General features: G+C 43.9%; 2 protein-coding genes across 2 annotated transcripts; both read right to left on the reverse strand.

The window, feature by feature from the left end:
* Nucleotides 1–7251: 7251 nt before the first annotated feature.
* LOC115191733 (group XIIA secretory phospholipase A2) lies at nt 7252–10091 on the reverse strand. Its single transcript, XM_029749594.1, has 4 exons — nt 9689–10091; nt 9315–9391; nt 8739–8904; nt 7252–7913 (listed from the first exon to the last, which is right to left on the reverse strand). The coding sequence occupies exons 1-4, from the start codon at nt 9954–9956 to the stop codon at nt 7795–7797; spliced, it is 630 nt and encodes a 209-aa protein (XP_029605454.1). The 5' UTR covers nt 9957–10091; the 3' UTR covers nt 7252–7794.
* A 1174-nt stretch (nt 10092–11265) lies between these two features.
* On the reverse strand, nt 11266–24282 carry LOC115191734 (dnaJ homolog subfamily B member 14-like). The gene is made up of 8 exons (XM_029749595.1): nt 23800–24282; nt 19675–19858; nt 15170–15315; nt 13976–14164; nt 13699–13784; nt 13126–13235; nt 12543–12715; nt 11266–12226 (listed from the first exon to the last, which is right to left on the reverse strand). The coding sequence occupies exons 1-8, from the start codon at nt 23930–23932 to the stop codon at nt 12102–12104; spliced, it is 1146 nt and encodes a 381-aa protein (XP_029605455.1). The 5' UTR covers nt 23933–24282; the 3' UTR covers nt 11266–12101.
* Between the last annotated feature and the right edge of the window lie 249 nt (nt 24283–24531).

Below are 24531 nucleotides of genomic sequence, written 5' to 3' on the forward strand. Positions count from 1 at the left end.
CATTTACAATATCTTGAGGCAGCACTTTGGAGAGGCAATCTCATCCACAATCCCATTAGGATACTTCTATGAAACCTTACCAAGACAGTCAGAGAGCTGCTTGGATTATTGGGTTAGACTGAACAAAGCAATTGACCTTGCCAATGAGTACTTGCAAAGACAATGAAAAAGAGTGGATGATCCAGGTCACGAGGTGACCATGATGTTTGTTAAGCACTGCCCTGATCCAGCACTATATGCCGCTCTTAGGTGCAGGCCTATTGAAAATTGGACCGTTGGAGATTTGCAGGCAATGATTGAAAGCCATCACCGAGACAAACAATCAGCCAGACACAGGGCGCAAAGTACTGCCAAGGTAGAAGTTGTGATGACCCCCGACGCTTGGTGTATGACTCAACAACAAGCAGTCGGTCAAAATAATTCAGCCACACCCACTAACAGTGATCAGGCTCCATTGAACAAAGTGATTTCTCTCCTGGAAAAGCTCCTGTCAACCCAGGAACAAAATCAAAGGAGAACTTCAGCCAGAACGCCACAAACTAATACTGCTGCTGGTCCCTGTAGAATTTGTAAGGCCTCAGACCATTCAACTCAGTCGCACTGCTTTAACGAGGGGTTATGCTTCAAGTGTCACAGGACAGGCCACAAAGGCTTTGAATGTCCAGCAAGAAAACAAGTTGGAGAGGCAACTGCCGAGGCTCCCCCTGGCCCCGCTTTAAACTAACATGCTCACGCCAAGAGGGGGGCAGTGTGGGCGAACATGTTACACCTCCACAGAACACTACAGATATAAGGACTGGAAACACAATGAAAACCGAGGTGATTTATCCGAAAATAGAGAGTAATGACAGTATTTTCTATGTTCCAGTAATGGTGCAAGAAATTGTAGAACTTCAAGCTCTGATAGATAGTGGGTCTATGACCTGCACGTTAAGTGAGTAAGCTGAAGACACACTTCTGAGATGTAATGTGATAAAACCAGAGTCTAGAAAGCCAACTCAAGTAGTTCTTGTAGGCTGTGGGGGCAACCAGGCACAACCTAAGTATGAATATGACTTGAACATTGATCTTTTAGATTGCAAGATGGCAATGTCTGTTTTAGTTGTACATGGACAGACAGATGACATGATAGTTGGATCGAACGCCATAAAACACATAATGCAACAGGTTAAGAAAACAAAGTGGTATTGGGACAGCCTCTCCAAACCTGCCAAAGGAGATTCACATGGACTTTTACTCAGCATGCTAGCCAACGTGAACCGTTGGCACGGTGACAAAATACCAGACAAAGTGGGAACTGTAATGCTCAAGCAGAGTGTGACTCTCATGCCTCAACATGAACATTTGGTCTGGGGAAAACTGAAAGAAAAGGTGCCGCTATCAGTCGGTAGTACTGTAGTCATAGAGGCCACTACAGCACGATCTGCACCAAGAAATGTCCTAGTAGGACGCACTGTATGTCCTTTGAGGGGTGACAAGTGGGTACCCATGAAAGTGATCAACATGTTGGACCACCCTATTATTCTCCGCCGTAACACCAAGTTGGCCGATGTGCACCCATGCCTAGCCCTAGAAGACCTAGAGCTCTATGCCAGCCATGCTGAGAACCCCAGTAAGGTCCAGTCTGCCCTTCAGAATGTCACCCAAGCTGGGGAAGAATGTTCAGTTAGTGGAAAAAAGGCAAAGAAGGAGTATCTACAAAAGTTGGAAGAGTTGGGCTAAAAAGAAGTTGACATAGAATCCTGTGAAGTGTCTGACATGTGGAAAGGAAAACTAGTGGACCTTATTGCTCAGTATGAAGGCATCTTCTCCAGGGACCGACTTGACTGTGGAGAAGCGAAGAACGTCATCCACCGTATCCGACTCAAAGATGAAAAGCCTTTCCGGCTGCCGTACAGGAGGGTCTCGCCATCCGACTACCAGAAACAGAGACAGACGTTGGAGGAAATGGAGGAGCGGGGCATCATCCGAAAGTCCAGTAGTGAGTGGGCCTCCCCCCTTGTCCTGGTTTGGGAGCCGTCAGGAGAGTTGAGAATTTGCACTGATTCCAGACGGTTGAACCAGAGGACAGAGAAAGATGCATACCCATTGCCCCATCAAGCCGATGCTCTCGCTGCTTTGGGGGGGAACTGCTTCTTCAGTACTATGGATTTGACTTCGGGATTCTACAACATCCCCATACATGAAGATGACCGCAAGTACACAGCGTGCACAACACCCACGGGTTTATTTGAGTACAACAGAATGGCTCAGGGGTTATGTAACAGCCCAGCAACATTCGCCAGAATGATGACCTCGATCTTCGGCGACCAGAACTACGTGTCCCTCCTGTGCTACTTGGATAATCTCCTGGTTTTCGGGAAGACTGAGCAGGAAGCCCTGGACCGTCTCGAAATGGTGTTCTCCCGCCTTAAGGAACACAACCTGAAGCTAGCGCAAAACAAATGTTACCTCCTCAGAAAATCAGTCAAGTTTTTAGGCCATATTGTCATGGCAGAGGGCATTGCAACTGACCCAGGAAAAGTGTCTGCAATCAACGACATCACAGCAGCTGACCTGATGGAAAATGATGGGAAAACACCTTCACCCACCAAGGTCAGATCATTTCTTGGTATGGCAAACTATTATTCCCACTTCATTGTGAGTTTCTCAGGTTTAGCCAAACCACTGTTTCGTCTGATTGCAGGACAGAAAAGTAAGCGGAAAGGAGAAAAAGGAAAACCTCATGGCATGGCCTATAAACGTCTGAAACCTGAAGACTGGACTTCTGAATGTGGGGAGGCGCTGGAGAAGCTAAAAGTTGCTGTCTCCCAAACAACCGTGCTGGCTCACCCAGACTTTACCAGACCGTTTCTCTTATCAACAGATGCATCAATGGATGGCTTAGGTGCAGTACTTAGCCAGACATTTGAGGGTGAGAGTAGGCCCAAACCAGTAGCTTTTGCAAGCAAGACTCTGTCAAGGTCTCAGTCCCGTTACCCAGCACACAGATTAGAGTTCTTCGCTCTTAAGTGGGCTGTGTCTGATAAGTTCACCCATTGGCTGAAGGGGAATACATTTTACATTACATTTTAGTCATTTAGCAGACACTCTTATCCAGAGCGACTTACAGTAGTGAATGCATACATTTCATACATGGCCCCCCGTGGGAATCGAACCCACAACCCTGGCATTGAAAACACCATGCTTTACCAACTGAGCTACAGGGAAGGCTGTGAATAGATTCACAGTCCTAACAGATAACAATCCCCTGACATATATAATGACGAAACCAAAGCTAGATGCCTGTGAGCAGCGGTGGGTCTCTAAACTGGCCCCCTTCGACTTTGACTTGAAGTACATCCCCGGGCCCCAGAATGTCCCAGCAGACCTGCTTAGTCGACAGCCGTTCGTTGGAGCTAGGAAGGCAAGTGAGTTCCCAGAGTATGTGACTTCAGAGTCCATCCAGGACACATTCAAACTGTCAGTCAATATCCAAGGTGGTGAGATCCTGGCTCAAGTCTCTTCTGAAGGAGTGAAAGCAGTTTTGGAATCCTGTCTGGAGTGGGATGCGAGTGTGCCAGTGCGCAAATTCCAATTAGCCCAGTATTCTGCCAGCATCCTTCAGCATGAAGGGGGAGTGGCTACTCTTCCAGTCCTTTCTCCTGATGTGATACGGAGAAAACAGAAGGCGGATCAGGTGCTGACCCGAGTGGCGTACTTTATTGAGAGTAGGAGGAGACCTTCGCGGAGAGAGAGGGCTCATGAGACTGCCCAAGTGTTGAGAATGCTGAAGCATTGGGATAAACTCGAAATCAAGGATGAGATCCTCTACCGAAGATCTAAGGACAGAGTTGTCAAGAAGAGGTACCAGCTGGTGGTGCCAGACTCCCTTAAAGCCATCGTTCTGAGGGGAACCCATGATGAACCCGGCCACCAAGGCCAGACTAGAACACTCCGTTTGGTACGTCAAAGGTTCTTCTGGACTGGAATGGAAGGGGAAGTGAAGAAGTATGTCTCCTACTGTAAGCACTGTGTGGTTGGCAAGACAATGGAGCCAGAGGCTAGGGCACCGTTGGAATCTATTCAGACCAGCACAGCGTTGCAACTGGTGTGCATAGACTTCTGGTCAGCAGAAGGAAGGGATGGAGAGAGCGTTGATGTACTCGTCATCATAGATCATTTTACGAAGCTGGCACAGGCGTTTCCTTGCCCAAACCAGACAGCAAAGGTGGTTGCCCAGAAGTTATGGAACCAGTCCTTCTGTGTCTATGGGTTTCCCCAGTGGATACACTCTGACAAAGGAGCAAACTTTGAGAGTCACTTAATCGCAGAATTGCTACAAGTCTCAGGAGTCAAAAAGCCCCATACCACTCCATATCATCCTATGGGCAACGGTCAGACGGAAAGATTCAACCGCACGCTCGGAAACATGGTCCGATCGTTGCCAGCGAGAGCAAAAGAAAGATGGCCCCAGATGATACAGACGCTCACCTTCTCGTACAACTGTATCACACACGAAACGACAGGATTCGCACCGTTCTTCCTGATGTTCGGCCGAAATCCACGGCTGCCAGTGGACATCATGTTTGGAAGTACCTTGAAAAACGAAGACGTGTTGACTCATGACGAGTATGTTGACTCGTTCCAAAAGGACCTGCGAGAGGCTGTCAGGAACGCTCAGGCCAACACCACTGAAGCTCAGAAAAAGCAAGCAAGGCAGAATAACAAGAGAGTGAATGGTACTGCCCTGGAGATGGGGGACCGAGTTCTCTTGGCAAACCGAAAGGAAAGAGGAAAAGGTAAACTTGCCGACTTGTGGGATTCAACGGTCTATGTAATCACATGGAAAGACCAGTCTGTCCACATCTACAGAGTCGAAGATCCTACTACCAAGAAGAGTAAAGTAGTTCATCGAAACTTCATACTGCCAGTGAACTTCCTGCCGGTGGGACAGACAGACGAGATGTCCACAGTAGCCTCTACTGCTTCAGAGGAGGACATAAACGCAGATAGCGGTGACGAAAGACCGGTATTCGATGTGGATGAGGATTCAGAGGATCGAAGGACTGCTGTCTGGATTCTCGAGGGCCAGAACCCTGAGGGGCCCACGGAAGCTGAAGGTCAAAAATCTTCAGGACTGGAAGATGGCGTGAACATGAGAGAAGCTGCTCCTCAAAGCCCAGCGAAGGACATGATCTCAGGACAAGCAGCTAAATCAAGCACAGGAAGCTCCTCAATGATGCCTGGTGATGATTCAACTGATCCTTCTGAAGATGACACAAGTAGAAAAGCAACGTCAGTGAGCAGTCTAGATGGCATCAGCAGTAGAAGTTCATCAGTCAGCGGCTCTGTATGCATAAGATCTACTAAGAAGAGAATGAGTAACCAGAGAGAGGTAGAGCGCAGAAACAGCCAGACGTCTGAGCTTACTGATACAGTCCTGAGACCAAGTGAAGGCACTTTGAGAACTCGAACTGGAAGAGTTGTGAAGCCTGTCAGAAGACTTTTAGAGTCAATGAGTCAAGTGATTGCTGAGCCGGACAAAAGAGAGCATCTAGCTGCCCTGATTCAAGCCTTATCAACTTTTGTTGAAGTGACAGTACCCCAGTGGCACAGAAGCCAGAGGATAGATTAAGGAAATGAGAAATACTTTATTAGGGGGTCATAGGTTGTATGTATATGGGCATATTTCTACCTGGCAAAGTCTCTTTGCTGTCCTTCTGGATGACTCTTGGTCAAGGTTACCCCTGTGGAGGAAGAACTCTTACCTTATGTCTTAAAGTTTGCTGAAATCAAGAAGGGGTGAGTGTAGTAGAGTTAAAATTGTTATTCCAGCAAACTTCAAATTATTAGAATAGTACACAACGCAGAACAGAACAATCAGGTTGAGGGTCAGTGGCCAAAGCCCGCGAACAGGAATATTCCAAGTTTCGACAGAAGGGGGGAGTCAGATCGCTATGATCGCCAGGAACTTTACTTTTGGTTTCTAATTTTAATTGTTGCGCTACTGGTGATGCCTGTTGATGTTAGGTAGGCAGCTACAGTAGCTGAATGATGTTAACATCTTCGGGTTTTGTTTCATTAAATGTATTTTATTTTATCTGGGTGCTTACGTCACCTACTAACACCATGGTACTACCCATAGCTCCCGCTCTCCTCAGTCTGAGAAAACACTGAGAGAGAAAGAACAACTTGTCAGGTGGTGCATTGGAGACTGATGTGTTCCTGTCCTGTCTTTTCACAATACTATTGCAGATCAACATAAAAGCCTAAAAGACAGAGAACAATGGCTAAACCTGGTCTCAACTTCCAATGCTCCATCCCCCTGCCCAACCCCCCTCCACGCCACTCCGTCAACCATCAGGATGCCCGGCATCAGAACATTCCAGGCATTCCCGTGATTGGCAGATAGCAGGTTGATTGGCTTGTCGGACCCCGCGAACACTGGGTACTGGTAAATACAACACAACCAACTAACAGCATAACACAAAACACACAGCTGTCTGCGTGGGTCGCTACAATATGTTAACATTGCCAAAGCAAGTGAAGAAGATAATTTAAAAAAAGTGTTTGTCACTTTCTGAAAATCGCCCCACTCCTAAAACCTAGACTATAAAACGTAGCTCAAGAGAAAGTGCAAGTGTCCCAACAGCTCTATTCAAACTGCTTCTAGCCTATTGTTTGATATAGCGCAGTAATACCGATAGCCTAATATAATGGGCCACGTGAGAATCTCTTGTGATTTAAACTATTTCTTAGGTTAATTTTGATATTGCTTACATAGGGCGCATAATTCCTGCGACCATGGCTGGCAAATGAGATGCGTCACATTCGCCTAAAATAATATTGCTGGACTTCGGTTCGGTTCGGGATCGGTTCTTGCGGTAGCGGGTGAGAGTCGGATAGAAAGCCAGCGGACGTGGTATTAAAAGCTGCGGGTGCAAGTGGAAGCGGGCTGAATTAATCAGTACCGCGCAGAACTCTATTTCATTGGGCCAGTTATTTTTGCATGGCACGATGCCCCGGGCGGGTGAAGATTTCATTGAAGGACCAATGGAATGGTCTAAAAAAAATATATAGCTCAGCTCACCCGGGGCACCGGCCCATGCAGAACGAACTCTCCCATTATCAACGCTGTATATACACACATCTTTGGACATTATACAGAGGGATACTGTAAAAACCAAATGCATGTTTCCGTATGCCTGTGAATGAGGCAAGCTCAACAAAGCTCAAACAACAAAACAAAAATAAAAGCATGGAACAGCGGGGTTTTCCAAACATTTTATTTAACTACAACATAACCACTGGGGCAACACTCCATCAACAGTAAACATGTTGTGTACATTCATTTATCAGCCTATTTACAAATGTAATATAAATAATTAAAAAGTAGCCAAAACAATACACTTACTGGGCAATATAATGTAGCCATTACCCTCATCACTGTATCATTATGCGCTTGTAGTCATACATTTGTCTTTCAATGTCTTCTTACCTTTTTATAAAACATTCATATTCTCTCTTAATTGATACTTCATATACATGTGTGGCAGAACAAACAAATGATATACATGACAACAACCACTAAACAACCTTTGCATAGGAGAACAATTCTACAAAATTATCAAATAGCAATTTTAAATCTCAGATCACCCAACGTTCATTCATTGAGAGCACATCCAGCCCCCTTCACAAGGCTTAGCACATTGTTATCAATGGGAACTTCCACAGCTCTATCCCGAGATACACTATTTACTTCAATGTTTCTCTGGCGGCTTGACTATTCCAGAATCCCCTCTGGATGGCAGCTCATAGATCCCTCTTGACTTCAAATGTGCATATGCAGGAGTCTCTCTGACTGTCCATGTAAGGTTTACACCCCATGTGCATGACAGCCTCAAACAGCAGGGTCACAGTATTCTCACACACTGTATAGAGACAGACATGGAAACACGAGTTGATCATGTTATACAGACATATGAAACCCACAGAAAAATTTATCAATATCAAATGTTATGTCACGTGCACAGTTTACAGCAGGTATAAAAGGTTCAGTGAAATGCTTGTGCTAGCTACCTCAACATTGCCGTACTATAATTAAGCAATATGGCCCGAGGGGGTGTGGTATATGGCCAATATACCACGGCTAAGGGCTGTTCTTATGCACGACACAACACAGAGTGTCTGGATGCAGCCTTTAGCTGTGGTATATTGGCCATATACCACAAACCCCCAAGGTGACTTATTGCTATTATAAACTGGTTACCAACTTAATAGGTGTAGTAAAAACACATGTTTTTTCATACGGTATGATATACCACGGCTTTCAGCCAATCAGCATTCAGGACTTGAACCACCCGTTTTCTGTTGCATGCCCTAATATGGATGAGTTGTATGATCTTCCCCACCAGCAAGATTGTTAGACTGGTTAAACCAGACTGAATGCTGAACTCACCAGTGAAGTGAAACAATTGACAATGGTGAGTGCAGGGTTCAGCATGATTTAAACAGGCTACAAGATGGTGGACACATTATTGAATTAACTGTGAGGAATGCTTGAGTCAAGTCCTGCTCTGTGTTCAACACTGGGAGCATGTCAATACATGAATCAGGGTGGTGTTCATTAGGCATCACATGGAAGAAAACAGACTGAAACAGGCAGGAACAACAATAAGAAACACTCATTGTCGTGTCCCGTTGTAAAACGTTTTCTGTTGCATGCCCTAATAAACACAACCCAGTTGCCATCTTACCTTGGACACTCTGGGCCAGTCCCAACATCTTCTGTAATCTCCTACAGATGGTCTCCAGGCATTCCTGGAACTCATCGTCACAGTCGTGTTTATCACGGTTACAGGTGTCATAGCAACGGTCGTGCTGGTTACAGCACTTGGTCAAGGACGGGATGCCGATGTCAAACTGTAGAGTAGACAAAAGAGTTGGCCATTAGATCAATGCTCTCAAATATTCAATGCAATATATAATATGACAGGTATAATAACATTCCTATAAACAGTGGTCGCCATACAGGGGAGCCGCACTACTATGGCTGACCCTGTAAAACAACACATTTCACTGCACATATCTGGGCATGTGACAATAAAATAAACTATTTTTTTGTGGGGGGGGGGGGGGGGTCTTCATTTCTGGTCCTGTGTGCAGGCTTCACTGTCTGGAACACAGGTCTCTGCTAATCATAAAAATCATGAGTTGCTAAATCAGGTGGGTTAGTGCTGGACTGGGACAACAGTCTGCACACACTGCACCCCCACAGGAATAATAGGGAAGACCACTGCTATAGATCAAAGTCAGACATGAAACTAGCTCACCTGGAATCCGAACAGGGGTGACCCACATCCATTGGGTGGGGTTGGTTTGTAACCAGGCCGGGGTTCTGGTTTGTAACCTGCAAGGAAAGCGCAAAGGTAGATGTGTTCAGAGTTCTTCTTTAATCTTGTTGAGAGAGACAACCTGTTCAGAGAGACTACAGAGTGTGTTGGGGGTGGTACTGTACCAGTTTAATGGTTTACAACTCAAGATAGCTACAGTGGTGCTTATCTGCTTTGTTTGTGGAACATAATCACTTTCAACTGAGCTTTTTAATAAATGGCTTGTCTGCATAGTAAGCAAAGTAGTTATGGTCATGTTTTATTTCCATTACCATCAAGTATTGACTGTGTGTGTCGCCTAAGAGAGACCTTACCATCACTGCATTCATAGTGACACAATCCATCTTGCCCTCCAAATAAGTCCAGAGCAACGTTGAGGTATTTGTCAATGTTATGGATCCCATTGCGAATGGTTTTTAAAGTCATTCGCCAGTCCGGTGTTTTAGGTTCCTTACTACATGAAGACACACAGCTCAGAAATACATAGAAAGATAGTAAGCCAACGAGAAAAACCGGGATGCAACTGTTATGATGCATGATGACAGCACCGGATGATAGAAAATAGTTGCAATTGGTCGGCATGTGAATCCAAAGTTAAATGACCGCACCAAACGTCGGTAGAAAATAATTTCACATTTTCCCAAATGTTACACTATAGGTCCTATTCGATGTCAACAAAACGCCTGTCATGCAAATCCCTTTCCGGGTTGTGGGGATTAGTCACGTGACAGCAATAAGCCTATCAGTGACGATAGATACATTTGCACTTATAGTACACGTGGTCACTCAACGCCCACAAATGTTCAAAGTTCATTCATGCCACGAACAAATGTATATTCATGACTGATTTGATGATTTTTACTGAGAAATTGTCTTGCTTTCTGTTTTAAGGCAATATTAATCAGTGTAGTACTTTCAAGTATTTTTACTTAATTCTTTTTTTTTGGGGGGGGGGGTATCTGTACTTTACCATTTATATTTTTGCAAACATTTACTTTACATTTCTAAATAAAATAATGTACTTCTTACTCCATACATTTGTGACACCCAAAGGTACTTGTTACATTTTGACAGGAAAATGGTCCAATTCACACCCATCAAGAGAACATCCCTGGTCATCCCTACTGCTTCTGATCTGGCAGACTCACTAAACACAAATGCTTCCTTTGAAAATTGTCTGTGTGCCCAGGTTATCCATCAATTAAAAAAATAAAATAAAATCAATAAAATTGTGCTGTCTGGTTTGCTTAATATACAGCATTTGAAGTGGTTTATACTTTTACTACATTTTAGCAGTTCCATTTACTTTTGATACATTTAAAACGATTTACATTTAAAAACAAATACTTCGTAGTATTTTACTGGGTGACTTTTGTAATTTTCTATTAAGGCATCTTTACTTTTACTCAAGTATGACAATGGAGTACTTTTCCCACCACTGATATTAATCAATACAAGAAATAATCACTGTAGGCCTATACACTATGTATTTTTCAGAAACACCACAATTCACATGGACTTCCAGGAAAAACAGCAAATTCAGCAAAGTAGACTTGTTCGGTTGCATTGCAGTTTTATGAATCACAGTACCGACCTGTTTGGGTACCAAGCTGGAGCATGAGGCCATACAAATCCACCTCAACACATCTTTTACAAGCCTCAAACATGGTGAGGCCATATTAGGTTGAGAATAAGGCTTCCTGCAAAACCAAAGTGAGACTGTATACAAACTAATAGAGTAATGGATCTGTATGCCAGGGAGAATATTATGTGGAGAGAATAGGCCTACAGTCTGAGTACTATGAACACATGTTAAAAGGGTTTTTAACCTGCCCTACCATGCCATCTGCTTCATACGCACAATTGCACATGCGCTCGAAACAAATCAATACTGCTTCTGGTAATAATTTATTGTTTATTCAAATTATTAATCGAGCAATGACGAAAAACCTTGTTTTTCTACTTAAATAACTCCATACATTTTCAAACATTCAAAATGAAAAATGAACAACAATTGATGAAGATTATGGCTCCAACTTCACATTTTTCCCCCAGGCCAAAAAAGTTCAAGTGAGACCGTGGTCATTTCTTCATCTGCGGAATGAACTTCAAGGTCCATGGAACTCCACACAAGGTTCCACTGTGGTAGCTAGGAAGCATTCTCTGGGTTCCTCACAATACTAGCACTGCTAATGTATGGATTGGAAGGAGGGCAGCATCTCCAGATGAGCCTACAAATCTTGTTTAAGTCAAGCAGGTGAAGTAGTTATCTAGAGTGAAGACGATTGTGATTTGCTTGTTACAGCAGAATGCTTGGCGCTTCAATACTCAAGAGGCACCACCACAATGCCTTCTGCTTTTAGAGTCAGCGTTCATTTCCAGAGTGGGTTCTTATTTCCAGAAACCACAAAAAGACAAGCAAAGATAGAAGAGAAAGAGGTTGTGGTTCTCAAGTGTTTTGGGAGGTTGGTCTATTCTTCAGTTGGTTCATTGAGATGCAGCAAGGCAGTTCCCAGGGAGGGGGTGGTGAGGAGGATGGAAAGATGGGTACTGGGGGAGGGATAGGGACAACTTACAACTTCAACGGTAAGGCTAATTATTTGTATATTTTTCCTCCTTTTAATCTCCATGGTTTTTCCCTTTAAAAAAAAAAACATTTACATACATATATCTATTCATATATCTCTTCTAAAAGCGTCCTGTGGGAGCCTGCGGTGTCAGGCGGGCTCAGCCCCCCCTGAACAGGTCATTTAGTCTGTCCAGCTCCTTGCAGTTATCCATGGTCATCAGCTCAGCCTTCTTACGCAGGCGGTCGTCCCTGTAGACCTTAGCAGCGTACAGCAAGTCCGTTTCTGAGAGAGAAGGGGGAGATGAACAGAAGAGTCAGTCACTATCAACCATGTCACACTAAGCTACTTCGAGGGAATGCTTTCGTCACAAAATAGAAGGAAATGAATGCATGTTTGTAGGGGTACTTGTATTGCTTCACATGGGGCAGTCCTCACTGTAATTATACCCTGCAGGGGCTGCGTGCTACACCACTGCTTATAACTATAAGAAATCTGTGTGAAATAAATTATATCCAGCTCAGAGCTCCAGCTATGCATTTGGTTTTCTAATTTGCTAGCTACGGTATGAACAACTAATAGAGACATGATGGACACCTACTCGTCTGCCTCTCCTTCCAGCAGTTGTTTCTGACATTAGACACGTAGTCCTCCTCCACGTTCTTCTCGATCTTCTGCAGATTGGAGCCCTTGTACTCTGTCTTGAAGTCTCTGTTGACGTAGTAATCTACATGCAGGTTCTCCGTCTGCCGTTTAACCGTCTGCCCCGTGGACCTGGAGAGGACGGAGGACAGGCATCAGGTTACATATGGCTGTTCTGAGAACAGCTAGATCTACAGCTCTTTTTATGCATCCTATCTTTATACCAGGTGAAGAGAGGAGGCAATGGGAATGATCAAACGCACACAATAAATGCTTCAGTAGTTTACTGGTAGGTGTGTCCGTTACATACACCTACCATGTCACCATTTGACAGTATTTTTCAGCACCGAGCATGTGGAGCAGAGGTACAGAATAATTGGCCTGGGGCATCTTCAGGTGGGAGAAAACATTTTGAAACAGTGGTTACACCTAAATGCACGATGTGTCCAATAGGAACACAGATTTTCATTTTCTGTTGCAAAACCTTTAAGTGCCGTGCGCCATACTGAGTACGACCCCAGTGTGTGTGTGTGAACACGTACGGTCTGGAGTAGAGGCTGTAGGGGGGAGTAGACACCATCAGTTGGCTCAAGATGGACACCAGGATCAGTACAACGATGGGTATCAGCTGGATAAACATGGAGAATCCTCCCTGGACAACAGATTACAAAAATCACTAAACATACACTATTTTGTCCTGCTGCTCAGGTGGTAGAGCATAGCGCTTGCAACGGCAGGATAAGTCATTTGATTCCCGGGACCACCCATAGGTAAAATATATGCACAAATGAATAAGCTGCTTGGGACAAAAGAGTCAGGTAAATGGCATATATTACTACTTAATATGTTAAGACATGTACTGTCCTGTTAGTGACTTTGCACTTTTCCTGCTTTATTATGCAGCACACCGAAATTAACTAGAGCTCATCCCAGTCAAGGCTGGAACAGCTGTGTCCTTCACTAAAAACAGAGCCTGCAATACGCTGCCGAGACTCCCATAGCTCGTAGAGGGGGGTCTGCTAGGGAAGTCTGACCTGAAGGTATCCCAGACTCACTAGGTATTATATTGACAGTCACAGTATACATCTGGCAGTGTAGATGCCAGACATGCATACCTCTCCCCTCTCCTCTGCTCTCTCCCGTCTCTGGTCCGTCTGCTGGCTGTATCGCGTCCTGCCGTTGGTGAACGTGTGGGCAGCCGCTGTGGAGAGGAGGTACCCTGTTAGTGACTCGGCGAAGACTTGCAATACAATACTCATTTAATAAACATTCATGTTTGAGCAAGACAATTGTATTTAATTGATGTAATAAATTAAGACTTGTTTATTAAACATTGAGAAACTCTGAAACCACTTGATGAAATTAACTTCAAAATGTATGCCTGTCTCTTACAAGAGGGGAATCCTCCTCCGAAGAACATGTTGAAGAGGTCCTCGGGAGTGATGTCGGCCTCGAAGCCCCGGTGGAAGTCAAACCCTTGGCTGTGGGCGTGGCCAGGGCTGGTAGGCTCCTCCGCCCCCGTGAGGTCATACTGCTTTCTCTTGTCTGGGTTGCTAAGCACGGCGTAGGCGTTGCCGATCTCTGTTAGGACCACAACACACTCGTGTCAATAAGTGTCACATTAAGTCAGCGAAAAAGGAGACATTGGCTCGGATCCGATGCCCATTTTACACTGATCTGCAAACTTCACGTCAGGGGGGGATTTTTTTTTATTTTAATAAAAAATTAAAAAATTAAAAGAATTGCAGAGACACAGACGTAGATAATGGCAGGTCAAATTTATGCTGCTAACAATGCTGTAGGGACGAGGGGCTCACTTGTTCCAGACCCGGTCCGATCGGTGAGGGAAGCAGAAGAAGTCATTTTTTAAAGCTACTTTATTAACCAGAGCCGAGTGAGTGAGACCGTTCTAGCAGGCGGGAGAGGGAGGGAGAGACAGCAACCAACCAAGCTGACTGGCGCTATAGTAGACTAATAGCCGCCATAGCTCGGTTATTTATCATCAAATATGAGTACGTAGTGCCTGTCTTGACTGCATCAAACCGGGAGAAGCTAGGCTGAGGCTGCAGTGCATACGCTTCCTGATCTTACAGTTACAAACAATTGTATTCAGATAAGTAGCAGCCTGCCTACCTATTGGTTCTTGTAGCCTATTCTTCTCCTTTAATGCCGTTATTTTAATTCCATCTTCCAATGATTAGATATCTCCTAACTTTTACCACACACGGAGCAAGTCTCTACGGCTGTAGCCCATTGCCACTGATGACTAATGATTGGCCAACAACCTACACTCGCCACTCGCGAAAACAAGAGCAGCAGCATAAATTATACAATTTCTCTCCCTCTACTGCAGCAGTCGTGTTCGGATTTGTACCTTCCGGACAAGTCGGTTAAAATTTCACATACCCGAGTCCTGCGTCAAGCATATCAGATACAACCCAGACCTATGACATTTAGAATTCTGGTTCCGGACTGGCCCGGGTCCCGAAATCAGGTACAGGTGGATCCGTGAAGACCTGTAGTCTACATTACAGCCAAATAAATGTGATTGGCACCGAACACAAAAACAATGCATGTGAAACTTACTTTTGAAGGCCTCTGTAGCTCCGGGGGCTTGGTTTTTGTCTGGGTGGAACTTGAGTGCTAGTTTCCTGTAGGCTTTCTTCAGCTCCTCCTCATTGGCCTCCTTACTGGTGCCCAGGACTTCATAGTAATCCTTACACCGCTTTATCCTGGAGGGAGAGTTTATTACACTGCTTTATCCTGGAGGGAGAGTTTATTACAATGGTACTAGTAGTCCTTACACCGCTTTATCCTGGAGGGAGAGTTTATTACAATGGTACTAGTAGTCCTTACACCGCTTTATCCTGGAGGGAGAGTTTATTACACCGCTTTATCCTGGAGGGAGAGTTTATTACAATGGTACTAGTAGTCCTTACACCGCTTTATCCTGAGGGAGAGTTTATTACAATGGTACTAGTAGTCCTTACACTGCTTTATCCTTTAAGAAGAGAGATTACAGTGAGTGATTAATCAGGGCTATGTTACACATGACCAGGAAACAGATATTGACCTAGTTTATTAAAATGCAGTAGATCTGATTCATCATGAGGGTTGTAGCACAGATCACATTTGGCCCAAAAGCGAGACAAAAAACCTCTAACGGATATTTTTTGCTTCAAGAACTAGTGTTTGGAAAGTATCCCGGTTGTGCCTTTAGATTTAGAGAAAATTAACATCCAAGTGAAGAATTTTCACTTCTGGTCTGTTGGTCTGTTTCGCAAGCATTCCCAGAAGTCTCACAATGTTGCGCCTCTGGGTTTAGAAAACTGTGCCCCTGGAGTACCATTTGAAACCACAAGAGGGCAAATCAACATCGGTGGCAGAACAGAGCAGCAGAGTTCAAACGCAATACACAGAGTCGATTGCATGACCTGCAGAAGAGAGATTGCCTCCAGTCTCCAAGGAGAACCACCTGAGATACCTGCCAGACTGTTACAATAACATTCAATTAGAATAATCAAATATATGCTGATGTCACTGTGTACTTTTCAATTGAGGTTAAACCCTACGCTGCATGTAGGCCTGTTTTAACAAAAATGACAGGTTAGTCTCTAAACATATAAACACAGCATCTTAGAAAACAAACATACCGTCTTACGCTCTTCACAATGGGACTAGATGTTGGTCAGGCCTACCAAGCACTGTGTTAGTGTTGCCATAACGAGATGTGTCACAGCTCTCTTTTGTCTCACTCCCTCTCCCTTCCCCTCTCTCACTGGCCTTATGGGCACCTTGCCGAGTCCGAGGTTCCCATAGCGATAGCATGATGTGTAGAACACCGCGGTGTCCTCACTGAGCAGCTGATTAACGGTCCCCACACACCACCAATGGCGCAAAGCCGACCACAACAAGCCACCCAAACAGCTCTGCCATGAAAGACTCGCATACAAATACACAGACAACCCGTCTGCTGTCATTAGCTCAGCAAACACTGCAAATATTCCGCAGGCTTCAACTTCAAAAAACCCAACTCCAAAATGTTGAGCTGAGTAAGTGTTTCAACAGCAGCCTTCCCTACATAAAAGTGTGTTGTTGGCTGGCTCATAGGGATTATGAGTGATACTGTAGGTCAACTGCATGGTTAATTAAGGAAACATAAAGACGCTAGAGAAAACTTGGAGCCCAATAGAACCATCTAACTACCGTCAGACGACCTCGCTAGGGGAAGGTGGTGGAGGCCTAGGCTACACTCTGCCCATTATTAGCAGCACTTCTGTTCACCAGGGACATCAGTCGCTCGGAGCTCCCAGTCACCTACTCTGGCCTATGGGGACAGCAGCGACCCCCCCCACGGTTGGTATGGCTCAGGGTCCAACAACAAGCAGTGTCCAAAGACCCATACTAGCTAACTACATACTATTTAGCACGTACCGTTCAGTAAAAAGTGTGCAGTGTGCCGCTACTGATTGGCCGAGTGGGTGGGGCTGCATTTTTCCAAATTGAACAGAAATGCATCACATTAACCAGCCTGATAATAGCTCATTTCCAATTTGATTCATTTCTCTAATCAGGAATGGAGTTATAGTCTCTCTATAACCAGCCTCAGTAGACCTATCACATTCAACCTATACCACAGTAGACCATATAGCCCAGTGGTGTATAACTCATTCCATTTACAGCCTAGTGTCTGCTGGTTTCTGGTTTTTCTGTTGAATTAAGACCTGGACAACCAGGTGAGGGGAGTTCCTTACTAATCAGTGACATTAATTAATCAAGTACAAGGGAGAAGCGAAAACCCCGTCACTCGACCCTCCATGGAATGAGTTTGACATATGATATAGCCGTCTCTCATTTAAAAAGGACTGAAGACACAAACCGATCATTTGGTTCAATTTCTAAATATTTCAGTGAAATCAAAGTGCTGTAGCATATATAAATGAAATCAAATAACGTAGTTCACACACAAGAACTCAAAATGTTCAAATCAAAAGACTATTGAACAGAAGAAAAAAAAAAAAAAAACATACAGTCGGGTGTATCGCAAATTCAGAACCGCTGGACAGCAACATAAGCTAAAGCACTGATCATTGGAAATAAGATCAGAATGACTTCTAAGGCTTGATCCATAAATGAAATAGTTGTAGTTTTGTAGGCTAGGCTACCTATATGTTCAAATCAAAAGGCCTGATTAAGATGACATCAATAACGCAGCCACATCCCGAGTCCCTAGTGTAGACACACTGACAAATCAAAAGATGGTTAATTATTTCGTTTAAAAGCGCTGACGATGGCCAAGAGAACAAGGAACTGAGAAGACAGAAATAAGACAATATCTGCCAATTAATTTCCAGCAATATTGCCTGTGTGTGTGTGTGGTGTGTGCGTTTATCACTCCGTGTGTAGCCAGTTGATCTCACAACTGTCTTGTGGGTTGCCATAAATACTGTCCCCAAAACCTTCACTTAAATGTTAACGGCAAACATCAGAATCTGCTAAGGCTTGATCCATAAATTAATGAGTTTTAGGTAGCCTAGCCTACAAAACTATCTACATGTTCAAATCAAAAGTATATCATGAGTAAGTATATCATTTGTATCTATTATTTGTCATTTGCAAACTTTGCCATGAAATGAGCAGTAGCAGTACAGAACCATCGCTAGACCGGCACGTCATAGCATGGCATATTCCTCAATCACTTGATGCATAATTAAAGGACCAGACGCGCAATTACAATGATAATTGTTTTAATTGTCTTGCGATGTGATTTAAGCATTGACAAGGACTCAGAACATCCCATTCCGTTGGTTCTCTATGAACAATAGTCATATTAAAAGACAAAAATTTAACAGAACATAATTTGGGGAAAATGGTCCATTTATTTTGGGGGCGGAATCGCAGATTTTATAGAGTTGTTTATTAACCATTATTAACTGGGTGGTTTGAGCCCTGAATGCTGATTGACTGAAAGTCGTGGTATATCAGAAAGTATACAAAAACATTTATTTTTACTGTTATAATTACATTGGTAACCAGTTTAAAATAGCAATAAGGCACCTCGGGGGTTTGTGGTATATGGCCAATATACCAAGGCTAAGGGCTGTGTCCAGGCACTCCTCGATGCGTCGTGCTAAGAACAGCCCTTAGCCGTGGTATATTCGCCATAGACTACACCTCCTCGGCCCTTATTGCTTAATTATTTTACCAGATATATTGACAGAAAACATGGAACACTACTTTCTCTTGTACACTAAGGACCGGGGAAGAGTTGCAGGGGAGAGAAGAATGTGCCCATTTGATAGCTAGAAAATAAAACCCACCTTGCGATGTTGATTCTTTTTAAGTAGCTCTCATGCTAGGAAAGGTTGGAGACTCCTGATCCACAGGCTAGTAAAAGGGTTTGAGAGGACATGGATTTCAGAGCCCAGGCGTAAGGCATGGGGGTCTTACCATGGTAAAAGACTAGGGGATTAGGCTAGTAAGGGTTAGCTACTGTCAGAATGTCAAGCATAAAGCATTGACTAATGGTCCCCCGATTGAGACAGAACGAACGACAGAATAAGTTTCACCTAAAATACATCTGATTTGTGTGAGAGCATGCTCACGTGACATGTGACAGATCCTTATCAATTTCCTGTTGTGGGAAGAACCACCATCAGGTTATAAAAAAATGTAACTTATGATCTATTTTACATGCATGCAACAGGAAATTCAGGTGAGCAAGGGAATTTACAAGCCACCATTTCCTCATCTTAACAGGTAGCCAAACTAAAAAGAAAACCCACGTGTCAGTCTCCTAAATTCCCATTGATTACAAAACCTCAGGGTCGAGTGATACCCACAACCAGGCTGAAAGTGGCCCTCCCTCCCTAATCGCCACATGAGAATGTACCAGAGTGAAGCAACACAACTACACACACAGGCCTGCCTGCTGCACATGAGAAGTGGGACAGAGGACCGTACCATACGGCCGTCAGGGAGGGCGGAGGGCAAGAGAGCGGAACAGAGATTTTACAAACAGATAACCAATCCCAAACAGATTACGGGAGTGAGCAATCAAGTGGAAAAGAAGTCAAAAGCCTCCTGCTCACCTCTGCACTCCCTCCACCTGGTCCTTGGTGAAGCCCTTGGTGCTGGGCTCGCCCCCTCCGGCCTCCTGGTCCTGCCCACCAGCCCGGGCCTTGGTGCTCTCTGAGGAGCTGTCTGTAGTACGCTGTCTGCAGTGCGCGCCATTCCCCGCAGAGCTGCCGTTCCTCGTCAAGGTGTCCAACAAGGCTAGGAGGGAAGAGAGAGATGAGAGGGAGAAGACAGAACAAAGCGCATTCAGAAAGAGAGACAAAGCTAAGCACTTCAAAGAACTCATAGGGGCAAATTTCACAGAACCAGATTAAGACGGGTCCTCGACTAAAAAGCGTTCTCATTTTCAATCGAAAGTGTTTTTTTAGTCAAGGACTAGCCTTAATCTGGTTCCGGGAAACTGGCACTCAATCTTACAGGGCGAAACACTAGGCTCTTGAAAGTCAGACCACCGTGCAAGGGAACATCAGCGGTTCACACACAGAAACTAAGGTTACATTGTTCCCAGAATCCAGTTGGCTTCCATAGATGAGCTGTAGTGGAGATCTGGTCATGCTTCAATGAGAATGTGCTAAGCTTTTCCAATGACACAAAGCAGCTCTCTGTGTCAGTCTACCCATGACCACTGCAGCAGCAGCCTAAGCAACAGCCTGAGTATACTGCCCAGTGCATCGCTGTTCTCTCTGGCAGCACCCAGACTGTGCAATACAGCTCTGCAATTCATGTGAAGGTTTACACAGGTAACTGAACACTATGTTGGATAGACACACCAGAGTGAGAACACTGACATGCCCAGAAAGATACTCATCTTAATGGTTGAAGTAGTAAATGTATTATTGCATGACACTGAACTGAAGAGTGTGGCTGTTTTTCTTCAATCAAGATGCAATCTTCTTGAATCCTCAGAATCCAACTATTCTTTCTTGATGAGATTTAATGAAATAAATAAAAACTGAAATTAAAGGTGAATATGATGATTTGGTTCTCCCTGGCCCACTGCCCTATCAGACCTTACCGTGGCCCCAGCTTAGCCCTGGCTAATGCTCTACCATTGTTCCCTCAGCTCTGGGTCAATGATTCAATTAAGGGATTGAGGTGGACAAGCCTGTTCATCTCGCTAACCTCATCCTGCACGAGCCACGTTACCTCCTCTGCGCTCAATGGAATCCCTACAAACACCTTACCTCATCCTGCATGAGCCATGTTACCTCCTCTGCTCTGACAGTGGAATCCCTACAAACTCCCTTACCTCATCCTGCAAGAGCCACATTACCTCCATTTCCAAAAAAAGAACTTCTGCTGAGAATGTGAGACTGCCACATTTCTATTTCTTTCCATTTTTGATATTGAATAAAGGCATTGGTGAGGAAGAGCTCACAAGTAAGCATTTCACTGTACTGTTTGCACCTGCTGTATCCAATGGACATGACCAAATAACCGTTGATGAGTGAGGTGAATAGGCTGCTATAGCCATCTCCTTGGTGGTGACCATTAAAAATACCACAATTTAACCAAACCTTGAGTATTCACTACAACTAAAATGTGCCTAGTGAATGTAAATGGTCATGTTTAACTGCATGTGAGAGTTAAGCCAAAATGAGGAATACTTTTTTATTTATTTCACCTTTATTTAACCAGATAGGCAAGTTGAGAACAAATTCTCATTTACAATTGCGACCTGGCCAAGATAAAGCAAAGCAGTTTGACACATACAACACAGAGTTACACATGGAATAAAAACAAACATACAGTCAATAATATAGTAGAAAAATAAGTCTATATACAAAGTGAGCAATGAGGTGAGATAAGGGAGGTAAAGGCAATAAAGGCCATGGTAAGGAGGTAAAGGCAATATAGCAAGTAAAACACTGGAATGGTAGATTTGCAGTGGAAGAAAGTGCAAAGTAGAAATAGAAATAATGGGGTGCAAAGGAGCAAAATAAATAAACACAGTAGGGGAAGAGGTACTTGTTTGGGCTAAATTATAGATGGGCTATGTACAGGTGCAGTAATCTGTGAGCTGCTCTGACAGCTGGTGCTTAAAGCTAGTGAGGGAGATAAGTGTTTCCAGTTTTAGAGATTTTTGTAGTTTGTTCCAGTCATTGGCAGCAGAGAACTGGAAGGAGAGGCGGCCAAAGGAGGAATTGGCTTTGGGCGTGACCAGAGAGATACACCTGCTGGAGCGCGTGCTACAGGTGGGTGCTGCTATGGTGACCAGCGAGCTGAGATAAGGGGGAACTTTACCTAGCAGGGTCTTGTAGATGACCTGGAGCCAGTGGGTTTGGCGACGAGTATGAAGCGAGGGCCAACCAACGAGAGCGTACAGGTCACAATGGTGGGTAGCATATGGGGCTTTGACAAAATTGATGGCATTGTGATAGACTGCATCCAATTTATTGAGTAAGGTATTGGAGGCTATTTTGTAAATGACATCGCCGAAGTCGAGGATCGGTAGGATGGTCAGTTTTACGAGGGTATGTTTGGCAGCATGAGTGAAAGATGCTTTGTTGCGAAATAGGAAGCCAATTCTAGATTTAACTTTGGATTGGAGATGTTTGATGTGAGTCTGGAAGGAGAGTTTACAGTCTAACCAGACATTTAGGTATTTGTAGTTGTCCACATATTCTAAGTCAGAACCGTCCAGAGTAGTGATGCTAAACGGGCGGGCAGGTGCAGGCAGCGATCGGTTGAAGAGCATGCATTTAGTTTTACTTGTATTTAAGAGCAGTTGGAGGCCACGGAAGGAGAGTTGTATGGCAAGGAAGCTCGTCTGGAGGTTAGTTAACACAGTGTCCAAAGAAGGGCCAGAAGTATACAGAATGGTGTCGTCTGCGTAGAGGTGGATCAGAGACTTACCAGCAGCAAGAGCGACATCATTGATGTATACAGAGGAAAGAGTCAGCCCAAGAATTGAACCCTGTGGCACCCCCATAGAGACTGCCAGAGGCCCGGACAACAGGCCCTCCGTTTTGACACACTGAACTCTATCAGAGAAGTAGTTGGTGAACCAGGCGAGGCAATCATTTGAGAAACCAACCAATTGCGGTCAACTGTGACATAGCCAACTGTTCAGCTAATATAATGTGTTCTATTATATATGGCTGCTGTGGAAATTGCCATTTACCTTCATAACAAGGTAAATATGTCTCCTTCTGCCTGACATACTAGTATTGACAATTTCAGAAGCTTTTAAAATGTGCAGCCTGCCAGCTACCAATCACAATTGACCATAATGCAAGCACCCTATTGCAAGCACAGGATTCACTCAAACGTAAGTGTTTGATTACAGACAAAAACACTTTTCAACAGACAGAGCAATAAGCAGATCAATTGATTATGGCCCGAGGTAGCTGCTGGATCACCATCATGCATCAATATAACCACAGCCAGGCATGGCTTGTGTCCGGCTGGTTAGCCAAGTCCCTTACTAAGCTAGTATCAGGTCTACATTGATACCAATTTTAAAATTACACTTATGTCATGAGGACACTGGAGACAACCCCTAACTGGCTAAATTACTGGTGCATAGGCATTACTTGCTTAGTCAGTTGACCTTGTTATTGCGAAAGAGAAAGACCATACATGTGGGGAGATAACATCCCAGACTGGGAACTTGGCTCCACTGACCACATAATGCAAAATTGAACTTGTTGGCAATCCAACATTGAGCTAGATCATATAGGCTAGCTAAAGTTGGTAAATTATAGTTAGCAATAGCTTTGCCAATTGGCTAGTTAGCGTAGCCAGTGCACATTCGTCACTGAGCTAAAACAGAACTATAAAATGAAACATAGCTTGACAAATGAGACATTTAACAGTGGATGATGTCAACCTTATCAAATCAACAAAATGGGCTAAGAAATGGCTAACGTCAACTAGTTAGCGACAAAGTATACATACTGTTAGCATGCTAGTTAGCAATTTAAAGAAACGTCACTTCTTCTTTCGCCCTGAGCAGTTTAAAGCGTTAATGACGTTACTTAACCATTTCATAATTTATTCGTTTACGTATTATCCGTGCACTGCAAGTGACAATATTCCAAGGCAAGTTGCCAAATCGTATTTTAAATCGGTGTTTAATGTGTAACGGGCTAGCTAACGTGGCTAATGAACTGAAATATGGTAACGTAGATATTTACCTTTCGCTTTGTAGGTTGGATAGAGCTTCTCTGCTTTGTTTAAGAATTTCACCGCCTTGTCTTTGTCTCCTGCTTCAAGAGCTTTAGTGGCTATATTTATACATTTTTCTGCTTCGTCTCTGTTCCCTTCCATCTTTCTTCCTCCCCCCCGGCTCTCAGATGACAGTAGTGATGGATAGTTCGCGAACGAACGGATCTTTTTGGTGAACGTCGGGAACCGAATCGTATCGGTGAAAGAGCCGTTTATTTGGCTCCCTGATTTAAATACTACTACTACAGCTTTTAATTTTTTTTTTTTTTACATCAAGTTATTTAAATTCATAGTATTCATACAACACATTCAGATATTTGTTTTAACCCCCCCACCGGCAATCTGATAACATATCAAATAAAACATATCAAATAAATCATGAGATAAAAACAAGTAAAATGAATATTACATAGTAAATCTACTGAACAATACATCATATAGCCTCAGAAAAAGTGACAAATTATTGATACTCTCATGAATGTAAAGGCGCGTTGGTTAAGAGTTCAGAAATGTCCGCTGCTGCTTTTTTCCATGTGAACACCTTGGCTCTGTGGATCCTGGTGTTGCTACTGCTTTTGATCTCAAAAGTTTTTTTTGCAGATAAATGACAAAATAATTATCTGAAGAGGGTGAATCTTCCCTGCAGAAACAAAGTGAGCGTGTCAATTGGGTCCATGCAACAAAAAAAATTCAGTGCCATC

The sequence above is a fragment of the Salmo trutta genome, chromosome 4 (assembly GCF_901001165.1).
Source record: "Salmo trutta chromosome 4, fSalTru1.1, whole genome shotgun sequence".
Classification (NCBI taxonomy): domain Eukaryota; kingdom Metazoa; phylum Chordata; class Actinopteri; order Salmoniformes; family Salmonidae; genus Salmo; species Salmo trutta.